Raw genomic sequence first — 17,664 nt, 5'->3', positions numbered from 1 at the left:
TCTATTTCTACATTACTGGATCTGTAGTAACAACAGACCACAAAGGATGATGGCCACGCCTAGGCTGATGGGAATTGTAGTTCCCGCTACCTCCTGTTCGCTTCATTCGCCTAAGCAAACTTTTCTCAGAAATATAGTTTTATTGAGTCATGCGCCTACGGTAATATTGAAAAAAATTACTATTGCGGTATGACGGTATTTACAATATTGTTACATCCCTATTAATGAATGAATGAAATAAAGTGCTACCAAATAATTAACTTTTTTAAATTATACAACAACACTGATGATGATGATGATGATTGTGTAAATGTTACATTGCTGTCCAGTGGAGAATGTTATGTAGTAAAATAAGTCATTTAAAGGACTCAATTATTGTTTATATTGATACTAAGTATCTCTATCATCCACAGCTGTCAGCACTGAACAAGCCACTGTCCTGCCATGTCGAGCGGCTATAAGCCAGATATCCTGTGGTCTCCTCATCACGCAGACCGCTATGTGATCTGCGACACTGAGCTCAGTCTGTACCGGATCGGACCTTCTGGAAGCTCCGAAACCAAAGCTGGAGCTCTTCAGTTATCCGAGGAGACGGCAGCGACGCTGCTGGCCATCAACTCCGACACCCCCTTTATGAAATGCGTGGCCTGGTATCCCAAACATGAGCCAGAGTGTTTGTTAGCTGTGGGACATACCAATGGCCGAGTCGTGTTAACCAGTTTGGGACAGAGCCACAACTCCAAAAGTAAGGACCTCGCGGGTAAAGAGTTTGTTCCTAAACACGCTCGGCAGTGCAACACTCTCGCGTGGAACCCTGTGGACAGTAACTGGCTGGCGGCTGGTTTGGACAAACATCGGGCTGATTTTTCCGTTCTCATATGGGACATCAGCAGTAAGTTTTCTCCGGAAGCCGTTCCCGCTGAGAAGGTTCGTCTTTCTGGAGACGCAGACTCTGGTTTGCTGGTGACCAAACCTCTGTATGAGCTGGGTCAAAACGATGCTTGCCTTTCTCTCTGCTGGCTCCCTCGTGACCACCAAAAGTTGCTTCTTGCCGGCATGCATCGAAATCTTGCCATCTTCGATCTGCGTAACACCAGCCAGAAGACGTTTGTGAATACTAAAGCAATTCAGGGCGTAACTGTAGACCCTCATTTTCAGGATCGTGTGGCGTCTTATTTTGAAGGTCAGGTTGCTATTTGGGATTTGCGCAAATTCGAAAAACCAGTTTTTACTTTAAACGAACAGCCTAAACCTTTGACTAAAGTTGCATGGTGTCCTACTCGGATGGGTTTACTAGCGACGCTAACACGGGACAGCAATATCATCCGGCTGTATGACATGCAGCACACTCCGATGCCTTTCGGGGATGAAGTAGAGCCCACCATCATGGAGCGTGGGGTGCAGCCCTGCAGCGAGAGCATCATCAGCAGCTTCGCCTGGCACCCGTCAGCACAGAACCGCATGGTGGTGGTGTCCCCCAGCCGCGTGATGAATGACTTCACATTGTTCGAGCGCATCTCTCTGGCCTGGAGCTCCACCACATCTCTGATGTGGGCTTGCGGACGGCACCTGTACGAGTGTGCGGAGGACAGCGGACAGGCCGCAGAGGCTGAGAAGGACATCGCCACTAAGATGAGGGAGCGAGCACAGTCTCGATATGGCCACGATACTGTCCAGGTGTGGAGGAACCATGTGCTGGCTGGAGGAGACGACCCACAGCTGAGGTCTCTCTGGTACACACTCCATTATATCCTTCACTGCTTTGACTTTTTAAAGCATATTGACAAAAAGGTCATGACTAGGCTCACACGGAATCTGCGCATGCAGAAATCCAGAGATTTCTTCAGATTTTTAGCCCATTATTGAGTGTCTTTATTTACTTGTGCAAATGTGTTTAAATTTATATTTATTCAGTTTTTAAATGAATTTCACTAATATTATTTTGATATAATAAAAGTAAAATTAAAATGCTCATAAGATTTATTTAAAATACCCTTTGTAAAGTAATATTTTCTGTCTTTTAGTATATGTGTGTGTGTGTGTGTATATATATATATATATATATTATATGAGAAACTTGCTTTGTTTACCAAATAAGTAGATCAAATTGGATTTGCATTGTAAACATTAAATAAAAGTTAAAGCTGTTTTATTTTTTATTTCATAGATTAAGATTTAAGTAAATTTTTTACAAAATTCTTAGCAGAAATAGCAAAAAATGTCAGCAGATTCTGTCTGGCCCTAGTCAAAAACTAAATCTTTGCACATGTCGTTTAAACACCAGATTCCCTCTATTTTTTATTTGAATTCTTTTTTAAATGTTTATGTAAAATTGTAATATAATATTTTTTTTTAACATAATAGTTTTAAAATCTAATATCTGATAACCAGGGTTCCCACGCTTCTAAAAAGTACTTAAATTTCAGACATATGGATTGATTCAAGGCCTGGCAAGTACCTAAAAACAAACACAGGTTCTTGAAAGTGCTTGAAATCAAAATTTGAAAATAAATTAATTTATGGTGGCATTTTAACAATTTCATTTTTGAAAAAAAACTAATTCTTTGCACAAGTTGTTTAAAGAAAAGATTTCCTCCATTTGATTTATTTGAATTCTGTTTCAAATGTTTTTTTTTCTACGCATTTTTATGATAATAGTTTTAATATCTATTTTTTTAATAACCAGAGTTCCCACACATCTTGAAAGTACTTGAATTTCAGGCATATGGATTGTTTTTAGGTACTTTCAAGGCCTTGAATTAAACGCAGGTTCTTCAAAGTGTTTAAAATCTAAATTAAAAATAAAAACAAAGATTATTGTGTCATTTCAACAATTGTACTGACTGAAAAAAAAACAGAAGAAACAATAAGAAATTCTTAATAAAAAAATTTAAATCCTGTATAAACTGACAAATAATGCAAATTGTATCAATATTTTAAAAAATCACATTTGAATATTTAAAATCTTGTAAATTGCAAATATACAGTTTATTAAAGTTCTTTGAAAAATTGTTTGTGAAAATTACACATTTAAAACATCATCATCATCATCATCATCATCACTGAGATTTTGCAACAATGCAATTAAGTGTTAGTAAATTGTTAAGTACACTAAGGGCTTTCATAGTGGTGCATATGCTGGCAGAGTGAATTACAAAGGTGCTTGATTTGAAATTAATGGTGCTTTAAAAAGTCCTTGAAAGTCCTTAAATCTGCTGTTTATGAAAGAGTGGGAACCCCTAATAGCTCATTTATTTTGTCTTGTCACATAAAGCTACATAATATTTTACTAGTTTTTTTTTTTATAGATACTAGTATACAGTTGTTTAAAGGCTTAACTATGTTACTTAGGTTAACTAGGCAAGTCACTGAACAACAATTGTTTGTTCTGAAGTGAATCGAAAAATGAACAAATTTTCTATGGGGCTATAAATATTTGCTGTGTTTAAATTTGGAATAGTGTTTATTATTTTCCCCAAAAATAAGAGTTTCACCAGAAGAAAAATATAATGCTAAATACTGAAAACTCCTTGCTCTGTTAATCACTTGGAAAATATTTGAGAAAAATAATTATAATAATATTAGAATCTATATATTTAAAATAGATTACTAGCATTTTATATTATACAGTTTGTAAAATATTTAAATAAGCAAATAAGACGTTATTTAATTATGCACTATTTTGCAAACTTTTTTGTACAAAAAAAAACTAAACTTTCAAAGTCAGATAAATTTTTTTATTTGTTTTTGACAGTTTGTGGTCGTATATTTTTACAGGGGGGATATGAGATTCTAAATATTTTTATTATTCTCATTTTATTTACTAATAAATAAAAAACTACTGATAAGTTTATAGTCAAAAATTCTCAATGTACAATTCAGATGACTCCAAAGGCCATCTATGGGCTATTTGTTGTAAAATAAACAGCAAGCATACAGTCTCAAAAATAAGCGATCAGTGGAAAAAAAAAAGAAATCAATGCGTTTCTTTTATGTTCATAGCTATGATTTTATAAATCCTTCAAATGTTTGGTTTAATTTTATCACATTTTCCTCCATATGATCTTGTTTTATTCGACTGTGTTATTTTTCCTATGTAAGTTTTTACTCATGAAACAGTACACTGAGAATGTGGAACAGAAGCAACAGAGCAATAAACAGTCCCTCATCTACTCCGGCATCAAAAACATTGTCAAGTCCAGCTCTGGTGAGTGTGTTGAGTGCGTCTGAAGTATTTCTCGCAGACATTATAAATGCCTCATTCGGCCTGTTATCAGAGGCCTTGCCACCTTTTCTCATCCACTCTTAAAGGGATAGTTCACCCAAAAATAGAAATTCTCCCATCATTTACTCACTTTGTATTTGTTTCAAACTGAGTTTTTTTCTTCTGTTAAACTCAAAAGAAGACATTTTGAAGAATGTTGGAAACCACTGACTTCCATAGCATTAGTTTTTCCTACAATGGAAGTCAATTGGTACAGGTTTCTCGCATTATTCAAAACATCGTCTTTAGTTTTCAACAGAACAATCAAAGCTCATTTGTACTGAAACTAATTTGTTACTTCTAATTTCCTTTAACATCCACTAATTGAACAATGAAGAGAGAATAGAAACCCCTCATTGTGTGTATATATATAAAAAAAAAACACTTCACTGATTGTGTATAGAATATTCAGTACTGTGCAAAAATCTTAGGCTACCAGTATTTTCTAAAGTGGTAAAGTGTTGGTTATTTCTATATTGTTTTGTAGCATGTCAGTTTTAAATATCAATTGACATTTCCAAACATTATTTTTTATCATTAATTGTAATTATAAAGTGAGATTATTGTCTGCGCAAGGACTCTGACAACAGCCAGTGCTGTACATATCATACAGTCTTTCTGGAATGACAAGTGACAAACTAATTCCAGAAGAACGTTGGCAACATCTTTAAGATGCTTCAAAAAAAAAAAAACACCTGCAAAGCTACTAAGTTTTAGGCACTTGTGTAAAAATGAGGATGCTTTCAAAAATAATCCATAAATACATTAACTTATATTAACTACATCAAATACACATTTGGGATGACCACACTATGTGACCATACTTAAAAACCATATTATTATTATTATTATTATTATTATTATTATGCATTTAAAACACTTGGGACACTGGCATATAGTTTGTTTTTAGGTATCTTTGCAGGTAGATTTTTTTGAAACTTCTTAGAGAGGCTGCCAAAGTTGATCTGGATTGAGTTTTTCTCAATTTGTTCATGTCATTCCAGACAGACTGGGGAGTGTTTCCCAAAACCGTTGTTAGCCAGCTAAGGTTGCAAGTTCCGTTGTTACAAAACAGTTTGTTGATTTGCCATTTCCCAAATCCATCTTTTCAAAAAACATAGGCAAACTGTGTCACAAACTTGTGCACTTGCAACTACACCTCTGGAGCTGTAGTTAGAAACAGTTGGCCTGTTGATTAGAACATTTCTGCAGTGGCTTGCTTGTGCCAAATAGTAAAAGTAGACTTAAAAAAAAATAAACAATACCCTACTTAATAATAATAATAATAATAATAATAATAATAATCCTCATCATCATTAATATTATTAACATTATTAAAGTAGGATTTTTTCATTTCCTAATAAATAATAAATATTAAATTTCATTTCTTAATAAATAGCCTCAATATTTATTTATATGATTTATATATGATATTAGAATATGTGTTATCTTTTTAAAGTGATTTTATGTTTTAGAATAGAATATGGAATGTTCTCAATAATATTTGTAAAGGAAACACAGGCCCTAGATCTGTCGTTTACATATATTTCAATTAATATGGAAAGAGAGTGCATGTTTACCAAAACTAATATTGGATTTTATTTTAAATGTATGTGCATGTAAAACTACACTAAAACAAAATTGTTTTTTTTTTCTAAAGAAGTAGTTACTCCACGCCGTTTAAAACATCATTATGGCTATTTTACGATAAAACTAACGTGGTTCCAATGATGGATCTGCGACAGAGAAACTGCGGGTTTTCAATACAAACAATGTATTGCACTATGATAGTTCAGCCGCAAGTTACATCGTTGTTTGGGAAAAGCACCCCTTGATGATGATCAGACAATACTCTCACTGTAGAATTACAAATTATGACAAGAATAAAGTTTGGAAATGTTAATTGATATTTCAAACTGACATGAAAAAAATAGCAACTGACTACAGAAAAATAGAAATACCTGAAATAAAACCTTTTCTTGTGAAAATACTAGTAGCCTAAGACTTTTGCATTTGGGCTGCACAATATATTGTTTCAGCATCGATATCGCAATGTGCGCATCCGCAATAGTCACATCGCAAAGATATATGTTGAGTCTAAATTATAATTAAACAGGAGCTACACAATTGTTTTTAATTACTGTATTTATATGACAATTATATGATTTGGGAAAATAATTTTTTTTTCTTACTTATAATTTTTGACTTTTTCTAAATTAATTATCTACATTTCAAAGTGAAAACAAGATTATTTTACATACCCCATGGCAGATAATTTAGCTTATTTTAAGGAAAACCTCTTAATTTTGCCTTATTTCATATGACTTTTAAAACAAAACAATATTTTTACTTGATCTAAGAATTTTTGGACTAGAAACGAGACAAAGAAAAATAAGAAAAGCATTTTTTTTGCATTGTAATTAAAAGCTACAACCGTCTTGTGAAACTGTATTCATATTGCAATATTTATCGCAGAAAATAAATATCGCAATATCAGTTTTTTTCCAATGTGTGCAGCCCTATTTTGTACAGTACTGTAGATTACGAAAATTGACTTTCATATTCACAGAAAAGCATCTTGGGGTGAAAGAAAAAGGTGTAAAACTTTTTGTTCACTCACTACCTATTGTGATATATTCTGAGATCTTGATGTTGATCGTAATGAATGAATAAAGAAATAACGATTGGTTCCTCAGGCACTACAGAGACACGGCGGTGCTGGTCAGGTTCAGACAGGCAGACGGACGTCCCACGGTTCCACAGTGAGGAGCGCAGTCTGGCCCTCCAGTTGTGTGGCTGGATCAGTCAAGGGCCCGACACCGATGTTGAACCCTTCCTGAAGTCTCTGGAGCAGGAGGGCGAGTGGGAACGAGCTGCTGCCGTCGCCCTCTTTAACCTGGACATCCGGCGGGCCATTCAGATCCTGAATAAAGGAGCTTCCTCAGAGAAAGGTAACAGGACTGTCACTGTCACATCAACAACAGAATCAATCAACAGAAAAAGGAGGAATTTTAAGAGAAAATTTCTCTTTTTGTCTATTCTTAATAGCATTTTTTAAAAGAATTTAAACTATTAATTACAATTAAAACAAACCAACAAATAATGCCCATATGGTAAAGAGAAGCAAAATAAAGCATGTAAATATTAGCGGTTGCACCGACAATTTGACTGGTCGGCTTTAACAAAGACTATAGAATACACAAGGCATGTCAGTCTTGCTGTACGTTCACACCAAAAGGCGTGAGAGCGTCAAAGTAGCTGGAAGTCATTCATTTTCAAGAGGAGCCGGTGGCGATATGCGGCGAGGAGCACCACGGTGCGCCGAGGAGAATTGAAATCAAGTAATCTTTATGGTAATGAGCTATGACTTGGTTCAGCGGGAATCAATCAGAATGTAGAAGTCCACCGATTGAGAAGAGTCCAGAGAAATCACAGTCACTGTAAACTTTGGTTTCGGCCACAGTTGTTCCCAAGTGTTTGATGATTGCTGTCGCCGGATTTCCAATTATTTGCAATGTTTTCTTACAGGAACGTACATCTTTGCTACTGTTGCTGATAATACTAAATATAGCAATCTAACATCTTGTACAACATATCAAATTTATTTTAAACTCATAATTCAACAATTCACACTTAAAACATTTTAGGTGGATCATTTTTGAAATCTGTTTAGTGACATAAATTTGATGGCTGTTTGCCGCCACCCATTGGTTACACAATGTAATTGCTACAACATTCACCAGCGTCCAGTTACAACAGTGATTTTAATCTTTACCATAAACATCAGTGTGTATAACTGAACTATAAACTGATCTTCCAGTACTTCTGTATTAGTTATTTGTTTGTAACTAACTAAAAAAGTGTAAAAACTGAATCTCTCTCAATCAAACACAGATTTGAATGCAGCGCTTCGAAAGATTAATACACATATACAAATCATCATTGCATCTTTTTATTTATATATATCATCATTGCATCTTTTTATTTATATATATATATATATATATATATATATATATATATATATATATATATATATATATATATATATATATATATGAGCAATTCCATGAAAATGTCAACCTTGTCATGAAAAGAAAAATGTTTTCATTAAATTAGCGAAACCGTTTCTACGCTTTTTTGTGTAGGCAAGTGTTTTACAGTACTTTAAAAATACTTAAAAATGTCTCTGTCAATGTTTTCAAACTATTATATTTGATTTACCAAAGTCAAACAAATGGCAATTTCACATCCGTCACATCCCTAACGAAAAAGTGTCCCATCCATAACAAAGCTTTTCCCTCAAAAATGCAAAAATGTCAAAATAAAATAAAATCAATCATTTTTGTTCTATAACGAGCCAACTCTTATACTTTTGATGAGCATTATTTATTTTGGGTTGTGCAGTTTAATTCACAGAATTTCTACAAAGTATGTTGTATACTGTAAACTCAGGGACTTTTTTTTTGTCACATCCATAACGCATGTTTATTTTCCTAATTTAAAGTATAAAAATGTTCACAGATTTAAATTTTTTGATTCCATAACTCTGTGGTTAGTTGTTTTGGAAAATATAAACAGATGATTCAATATAATGTTAACGTATACTTTCTCTGCGAATTTATGTTTTGAATTTTTACTGCAAATGTCACATCCATAACGCTAGAATCAGCTATATATATATATATATATATATTAAACATATAAAACATACCATAACTCAAATACATTTTTCCCATTTTTAGCACATTGCTCTGCACAGTTGTCATTAATGTAATGCACAAAAAATCTTTTTTTTTACTGTAATACTGCAGAATAGTGTTTAGTAGATAGAAAAGCATTAATAGTATTACATAACTGCAGTAATAGTCGTTAATTGTATTTAAAAGCATTTTTAAATATTAGTTTTTTTGTCATTTTTATATATTTTTAAAAATTTTAATAATATTATGATACAGAATGTAATTAAATTTAAAAGCTTTCATGAATAAAAAAAGCATAGATTTTTTTTATATCTTCAAGTTTTCATCATTTTAATTTCACATTGTAGTTGCTTTTTATTTGCATGTGTGTTTTTGTAATGTTAATGTGTGATTTCCTTTAAACCCAGGCTAGACTGAGGGTGGACACCGACAGCTGCTTGTTTGCAATCAAAAGCGTTTATCGTGTACTTAATAAAATAACAAAAACATGGCTTGTATTACACATTGTCAGTTCTTTACTAATAAAATAGCCTGAAGCTGCTGATGCATATGGCATATGGGACTGTTTGCTTATGTACTATTGCCTGTTGTTTGGGTTTTAAGCATGATTTGTTTTGGCTCAGTTTGGAAAACAGATATGATCTGGGTGATAAAGGGTGTAGTTCTTCACACCTACAGCCGCAAGGCTTTTGTCTTTGCGTTGTGCTTTGTTAGCGTTCACCTAAACGTCGTATGATGTTTTTTGTTCCCAGGAACACAAAGTGAGCAGAATGTTTAATGCTGTTCTGCAGGCAGTAATAGAAGCGTATGGGCGATTCCTAATTAGCGAGTACATTTTGCATTTCCAAGGCAACAAAAACGTTTAACAATTTTGAAAAGCAACACAAATTATATCAATTTATCTAAAAAAATGATCTTTTTATGTTTAATAACAATGAAACAACACAACTAGAATGTACTGAATTACTAAAATGTATTTAATATATTTAAATGTATTTAATACTATATAAAATACTTTTATTTTGGAGATTGCAGCTTAAAGACGCCTCTAATATGGAGAATGAAGTCACATGCATTGCTCAGGTGTGAGTTTTTCACAGAGTTGTGGGTCTCGTTTATCAAATCTGATCTTTATTTTGTATTCTCAATTGGGTTGAAGTCAGGTGGTTGGCTGGGCCATTCTACAGCTTTTGAGCATTTGAGAGTTTCCTTGGCTGTGTTTTGGATCATTGTCTTGCTGAAATGTCCACCCTGGTTTCATCTTTATCCTCCTGCTAATGTAGATGTTGGACTTGAGCAGCTAATGTTCATTTACACAGAGGAAGTGCAGATGATTGCTGAAGAACTACTGAGAGATTTCAGCTGCTGTCTGGACTTTCATTGCCTTTCTACACCTCCCTTTCTTCATGTGTTCAATACTTTTCCCCTGAATCATTACATTTTATTACACATAACTTCATTCGTAAACTAAACAGATTTGTTTTCTTTTCATGCGTGGATTTCTTTGGTTGTTACCAACGTCCGGGGAATATTTCAAGTCAACGACACTTTTAGAAATATGTTTTCTGAGAAAGATGGTGACATGTTCTATACTTATTTGCTTAGACTTATCTGAATAGACAGATGGACAACTTTAATGATTATTATTATTTTTTTATTGGGGGGTTGGCATGTCTAGCAATGTTTTGCAGTCAATTCTCCAACCAAAATTCAAGTTACAAAATTCATTCACCAGGAATTCTTTAAATATCGCACAATGGTAAATAAATGACTGCTTTCATATTTGACTATTTCCTTATGTTCGATCAAAACTTAGGAGACCCTATTATTCAGTTGCCTGTTGGTCATAGGTCTCAAACTCAAGTCCTAAAGGGCCGCAGCTCTGTGTTCTGTAATTAAACACAGCTGATCCACTTAATAGCTGCACTACTAGACACAGCTGTGTCTGATTAGGGTTGGAGCAAAACTGTGCAGAGCTGCGGCTCTCCAGGAATTGAGCTTGAAACCTATGCTGTAGGTACACTTTTAGCAACATTTACATAAAGAATGATTTCTTTATGGGTTTATCAGTCTCTACTCTCATCTGTTCAAAAGACGTGGTTCAAGAAATCTTATGAAATGCTGAGATGTAACTCTCCAACTCATGCCTTTTTAACCTTTGAAATACTATGCTTATCCCACTCTTTCACTAATTGTACTGTCATGAGCTTTATGATTTAATATTCTTGAGTTGTCTGCCATGTGTTTGAGCATTACACGTTGACATGTCACAATAATTAATATATTGACTTATTGCACAACAGATGGACTGCAGTAATTTTTGGTGATGCAATACACATCGCTCATACATAATGACCATTGTTAGTAACATTTTAGCTGTTTGTCATCTCTGTCATCTCATCCAATCTCTGATAGAGGTGTCAGTATCAGTATGTTTAAAAAAAAAAACACTGTAGTATTTACTCTAAAGAAGTACAATAATTACAATAATTACATTAAACTTTTTAATGTAAAATTTACATTTTTAATAAAAAAACAAAAAAAAAAATGATGATGATGATTTATTTGTTTAGGACACAGGTGTCAAACCCAGTTCCTGGGGGGCCGCAGCTCTGCACAGTTTAGTTCCAACCCTGCTTCAACACACTTACCTGTAGGTTTTTTAACAAGCCTGAAGGGCTTAATTAGTTTGATCGGCTGTGTTCAATTAGGGTTGAAACTAAAATTTGCAGAGCTGCAGCCCTCAAGGAATTGGCTTTGACACTTGTGGTTGGACATACAGTTGAAGTCAGAATTATTAGCCCCCCTTTGATTTATTTATTTTTTTTCCTCTTTGAAATATTTTCCAAATCATGTTTAACAGAGCAAGGAACTTCTCACAGTATGTCTGATAATATTTTTTTTCTTCTTAAGAAAGTCTTATTTGTTTTATTTCAGCTAGAATAAAAGCAGTTTTAAATTTTTTAAAAACCATTTTAGGGTCAAAATTATTACCTATTTCTTTTTTTCGACTGTCTACAGAACAAACCATCATTATACAATAACTTGCCTAATAACTCTAACCTGCCTAGTTAATTAACCTAGTTAAGCCTTTAAATGTCACTTTAAGCTGTATAGAAGTGTCTTGAAAAATATCTTGTCAAATATTATTTACTGTCATCATTGCAAAGATTAAATAAATCAGTTATTAGAAATGAGTTATTAAAACTATTATGTTTAGAAATGTGTCTTCTCTCCGTTAAACAGAAGTTGAGGGAAAAAAAATAAACAAGGGGCCAAAAATTCTGGGGGGATAATAATTCTGACTTCAACTGTATGTTTTCACATTCTGATTCCATTCTCTAATTATTAAATGGCCAAAATTACTATAATTATATTAAATATTACTAATAATAAAATATGATTAAATATTACGGGCCTAATTACATGGTCTGATCTTCCTCACTGTTGTTTGTATTTTTTTTTTCTTTCTTTTCTGGCATCAGGTGATCTGAATCTGAATGTGGTGGCTATGGCTCTGTCTGGCTACACCGATGAGAAGAACTCACTGTGGAGAGAGATGTGCAGCTCTCTTAGACTCCAGCTGAAGAAGCCCTACCTGTGCATCATGTTTGCCTTCCTCACCAGTGAGCCTGGGGCCTATGATGGCGTATTGGTATGTTAATACAACACTAGACTAAAATATTGTGCTTAATTGAATGTTCAATTTAAGATATGCTATCATGTTGTTATAAACTACTGAATATTGAGGTAAAAGTGTTTAACTGGATGTGTAAAGTTGGAGAAAATTAACTATTAAGTTAATTATTAACTTTATTTAACATGTTTGTTTCAGTATTTAATATCTTGCTATTATTTAGCATGCCGGTAACACGGTTTAATATGTTCACTAGCGGGATTTAACATGGCTAAATTGTTGTTTTTAGCATGGTAAAATTATTCACGCTAGGTTGAAGAAATTTGCACGTTTTTAGCATTTTCTGTTCTAATTTATCTCTTTGCTAGCATGTTTTAAGCATGTGTTTTAAGATAACTTTGCATGTTAATAGTTGTGGTTGGGATTTTTTGAAATATTTAAATAATTCACACTAGGTTGAAGGTTTTAGCATATTTGTAGCATTTTCATCCTAATTTAGCACGTTGCTAACATGTTTTTTAGCATGTTTTTAAGAGGATTTTGCAAGTTCATAGCAGTGCTTGGCATGTTACTGGAATAATTAAATAATACACACTAGTTTGAAGGTTTTTGCATGTTTGTAGCATTTTCTATCATAATTTATCACATTGCTAACATGTTTTAAGCATGTATGTAAGATAACTTTTCATGTTAATAGCAGTGCTTGGGATGTTTCTGGAATAATTAAATAATACACACTAGATTGAAGGTTTTAGCATGGTTATAACATTTTTCTATCATAATTTAGCATGTTGCTAACATGTTTTTTTTAAGCATGCTTTCAAGATGATTTTGCAAGTTCATAGCAATGATTAGTATTTTTCTGGAATAATGAAATGATATCCACTAGGTTGAAGGTTTAAAATGTCTAGCATTTTTCTATTATAATTTAGAACATTGCTAACGTTTTTAGCATGTTTTAAGATGATTTTGCAAAGTTAATAGTTGTGCTTGGGATGTTTTTAGTAATAATTAAATGATATACACTAGGTTGAAGGTTTTAGCATGTTTGTAGCATTTTTCTATCATAATTTAGCACATTGCTAACATGTCTTTTAGCATGTTTTTGAGAAGTTTTCATGTTATTAGCAGTGCTTGGCATGTTTCTGTAATTAATTAAATGATACACACTAGATTGAAGGTTTTAGCATGCTTGTAGCATTTTTCTGTCATAATGTAGCCCATTGCTTGGATGTCTTTTAGCATGTTGTTAAGATATTTCTTGCAAGTTAATATCAGTGCTTGGCATGTTTCTGAAAAATTAAATGATACACACTAGATTGAAGGTTTTAGCATGTTTGTAGCATTTTTCTATTATAATTTAACACATTACTAACATGATTTAGCATGTTTTTAAGATGATTTAGAAAGTTCAAAGCAGTGCTTGGCATGTTTCTGGCTTGTTTTAACATGATTTAGCAAAATGCTTTTGCACATTGCTAGTATGGTTTTAACATGTTAACATGAATTAACATTGATAGCAGGATTTAACATGTTGCCAATATGTTTCTGCTTTGACTTAGCACCATGTGCATTTGGTATTTAGTACGGTTTACCATGTTGGTAGTATTTTAGCATTTTTATTTATTTTTTGCTAATCTTAATTTAGCATTGCTTGCATGTTGTTAAAATGGTTTAGATTCTAGAATGTTGCTAGCATGTTTTAGCACGATTTATAACAATGTTAGAATAATTTATTTTAGCATGCTTTTTAATAATGCCAATCATGATTTTGCATTGCTATCCTGTTGTTTTGTTGGTAGGATGTTTCTTCCATGATGTTTCACATTGCTAGCATGATTTTAGCATGATGTTAACATTATTTAGCATAAATTTCATAATAAGATTGATTAGTTTGTCAGTATGTTGCCTTCGTCAGGTGAAAAAGTAATATGATGTGGTTTTCTGTTTTGCAGTATGAGAGTCGTGTGGCGGTCAGGGACAGAGTGGCCTTTGCGTGCATGTTTCTAAATGATGCTCAGGTAAGACCCGTTCACTCATACTTTCATCAAATCACTGTGCAGTATGTAATGCACTGTACTTTTTTCTTTCCCTGAAGTTGCCTCGTTACATAGACAAACTGACCAATGAGATGAAGGAGGCTGGTAACCTGGAGGGAATCCTGCTAACAGGACTGACCAAAGACGGAGTCGACCTCATGGAGAGTTACGTAGACCGAACGGGAGATGTACAGACAGCCAGCTTCTGCATGCTTAAGGTCAGCGCATGTCCAGAAACACTACATGAGGAAAAAGTTACATGAAAATAAATTATCTGCTCTAGGTTTAGTCTATTTATGTTTTGTATTATAATATACACTTGTTTTCAGAAGTTTGTGGTCACTGATGATTTTAATGTTATTTAAACTTTTAGCAAGAAAGCTTTTATTCCAGTAAAAGCAGAAAATGTATTTGTCTATTTGAACATATTGTAAAATGTAACTTATTCCTGAAATAAAAAAGTGAAAATCAGAGGTCTGAGAGTTAACAGGAAATCTTATGAAAAGTGAGCCATTACTCTTTCTACCACTGGACAATTCATCATTCTCATTATCTATCGGTTAAAGAAGGATTCCGCAGCCAAAATAAATGACACAAGCAGGAAAACAAGCTCTTTTAATTCTGACTTTGCACCTAATATAATATAGTATATCACTATTATTGTTTTTATTATAATTAAGGGTGTCACGATCCTCCAAATCCGCGATTCGATTACATTTTTGATTCTAAAGTCACGATTCGATTCGATTTTCGATTATGAATAATTAATTAATTAATAACGAATTAATTATTAGTAGCCTACCTTTTAAACTACCTGACTTGCATGGTCTTTGTTTTACCCATAAACAAATCATACAGTAAATGAATAAAGGCAAGATACACACATAATTACCACCTGTCAATCACTTTTTTCTGCGGGACTCGTGAATAGGCAGTGATCTGTGTCGTTATAATGGCGTCGGTAAAAAAGACGCACAACCAACAGGAACCAGCCAACAGTATCTGAGGTGTTCGCTAAAATGACTAAGTACTTGTGTGAAAGTAAAAGATGGAAGCAATCTACTGACTCGCTGACTTCCTTGACCCGCTGTCTCGAGCGCATGACAATGTGTGTGCGTCCTATCTGTGTGTGAATGAGTGTGTGTGGTCACGTGATGTGCGTTTTCAGCGGTAGTGAGTAAGGAGGGCTGCTCAGAAATGCTACACGACACTGTGGATGTGGATCGTTGTCGTTCTAAAATGCCATTTAAAAACAAAGACATATTAGTGTAAACAGGGCCTGAGTGTGTTTTTTTCGCAAGCGGATTTGCAACGGGTGCGGGGCGGAGGATCGCGATGCGCCCATCGTCTATCATCCCAAACGTAATACGTACATAGCAGAGCTTGCAAACTGTGTTTTTTTTTGACGACAACACGAACGTTGTCAACATAACTAACTGGACATCCAAAATACTTACACACCGGCGACTTCATTGAAAGAGGAGAGGATTTAAGCTCTGTCGACGGGTCTCCTGCGTCTGCAGTTTACCAAGCCCTTCAACAAGCCTGTTTTTTCACGCTTGGCAAGCCAAGCTAACGTGACATGGGGGCGTGGCAGCATCGACGATTCTATTTTTGATTCGATAATCGAAATTGAGCATAAATTTCGATTGATTTCGATTAAAAATCGAAATCGTGACACCCCTAATTATAATCTACCTCTCTGTCGTATATTTCAGGCAATTCCCTTTTTTTTATGTATATAGGTGGATCTTTTTTGGGAGTGATCTTTCAAAAATCATTCTAATGCTGATGATAGACAGGGCAACCTTTTTGAGCAATGCTATTGGGCAAAAAACCTTATGGGAAAAAATGTCATAAATGGGCAACCAGGAGACACAGAATAACTTATCAGGGCAATGGGTTACAAATACAATATTGTTGGTCATTCTAAATGGAAAAGTAGCCAATCAACATCATTCTGCCTGACAACATTGCTCAAAAAGTTGACCTGTACATCAACAGAATAATAAGTTTGTTGTGTTTTAGGGTTCCCCAGGAGAGGTGCTGAAGGACCCTCGGGTGCAGTGTTGGATCGAGAACTATCGTAACCTGTTGGACGCCTGGAGGTTCTGGCATAAACGGGCTGAATTTGACATTCATAGAAGCAAATTGGATCCCAGCTCAAAACCACTTGCACAGGTTAGCATCATGTTTCTTTCTGATAGTTGTTTCAAGTGCATACGGCAGATATAAACACTGCCCAAATTTGTTTTTGATATATATAATGGGTTATTTGATCAAAAATGAATGGCATGACACTTGGTGGGTAGTAAAAAACCTCCAGATGGCACTATTCTTACTTTAATAAAGGCCTTAAAAATGCTACATATATTTATGTGTGCATGTGTTTGTATGCATATGTTAAATTAAATTACATTTTAATTTACTGGTTATGACATTAGATTTTTCTGTCTTATTAGCCTCCTTCAGTTATTAAAATTATTATGCTTAATGTTTGGCAATTTAAAGACTATAGAATACACAAGACACGTCACTCATATAAATTTGATTGAGGAAAAATGTATCGGTCAATATAGCGAATGAAGCCCCGCCTTCTAGTACAGGAGCCAATCATTGATCGCTAAAAACTGATGATTCTCTGGGGGAGGGGCTTGAGCCAGATGTGAGTTTCTGCAAATTATGTCTGATTCGAATGTTTAGAAATGAAACTAAAGAGACGATTGTTGTTTAATTCTATTGATGATTTCTAATATGAAATTCTATCGTAAGCTTGGCAAGCAGTTTGGAGAATTTGATGTTTCCCAATTCAAACAGAATGCCCAAGCATACTGCCTGAGAGGCATTTCAAACATGGCCGCCGAATGAAAATGACTGGCCTATTGGGTTGATAAATCAATCATGAGTAAAATTGAGCCCTTTAAAGTTATTAAGGTCCTAATCGTGTTCTAACGAGGTCTTAAATTTTGTTCAAGCATTGTCCAAAGTGTTTGACTCCAAAAAAAGCAGAAATATATTTAT

General features: G+C 34.1%; 1 protein-coding gene and 1 long non-coding RNA gene across 2 annotated transcripts in view; one reads left to right on the top strand and one right to left on the bottom strand.

Moving 5' to 3' along the window:
• The window catches only part of LOC141378323 (uncharacterized), a 121,499-nt gene that overhangs the window by 7,116 nt on the left and 96,719 nt on the right, over positions 1–17,664 (bottom strand). The gene's annotated exons all lie outside the window — the stretch shown is intronic.
• The window catches only part of mios (missing oocyte, meiosis regulator, homolog (Drosophila)), a 28,576-nt gene that overhangs the window by 4,379 nt on the left and 6,533 nt on the right, over positions 1–17,664 (top strand). The window contains 7 exon segments of the mRNA NM_201333.1: positions 414–1,747; positions 4,109–4,207; positions 6,961–7,215; positions 12,453–12,622; positions 14,560–14,625; positions 14,703–14,861; positions 16,672–16,824. Coding sequence (NP_958490.1) covers positions 445–1,747; positions 4,109–4,207; positions 6,961–7,215; positions 12,453–12,622; positions 14,560–14,625; positions 14,703–14,861; positions 16,672–16,824 — 2,205 coding nt within the window. The 5' untranslated portion in view covers positions 414–444.

The sequence above is a fragment of the Danio rerio genome, chromosome 16 (assembly GCF_049306965.1).
Source record: "Danio rerio strain Tuebingen ecotype United States chromosome 16, GRCz12tu, whole genome shotgun sequence".
NCBI classification, from domain to species: Eukaryota; Metazoa; Chordata; class Actinopteri; order Cypriniformes; family Danionidae; genus Danio; species Danio rerio.
Note: the sequence above shows the minus strand (reverse complement) of the source record. Positions and strands in the feature narration are given on the sequence as shown.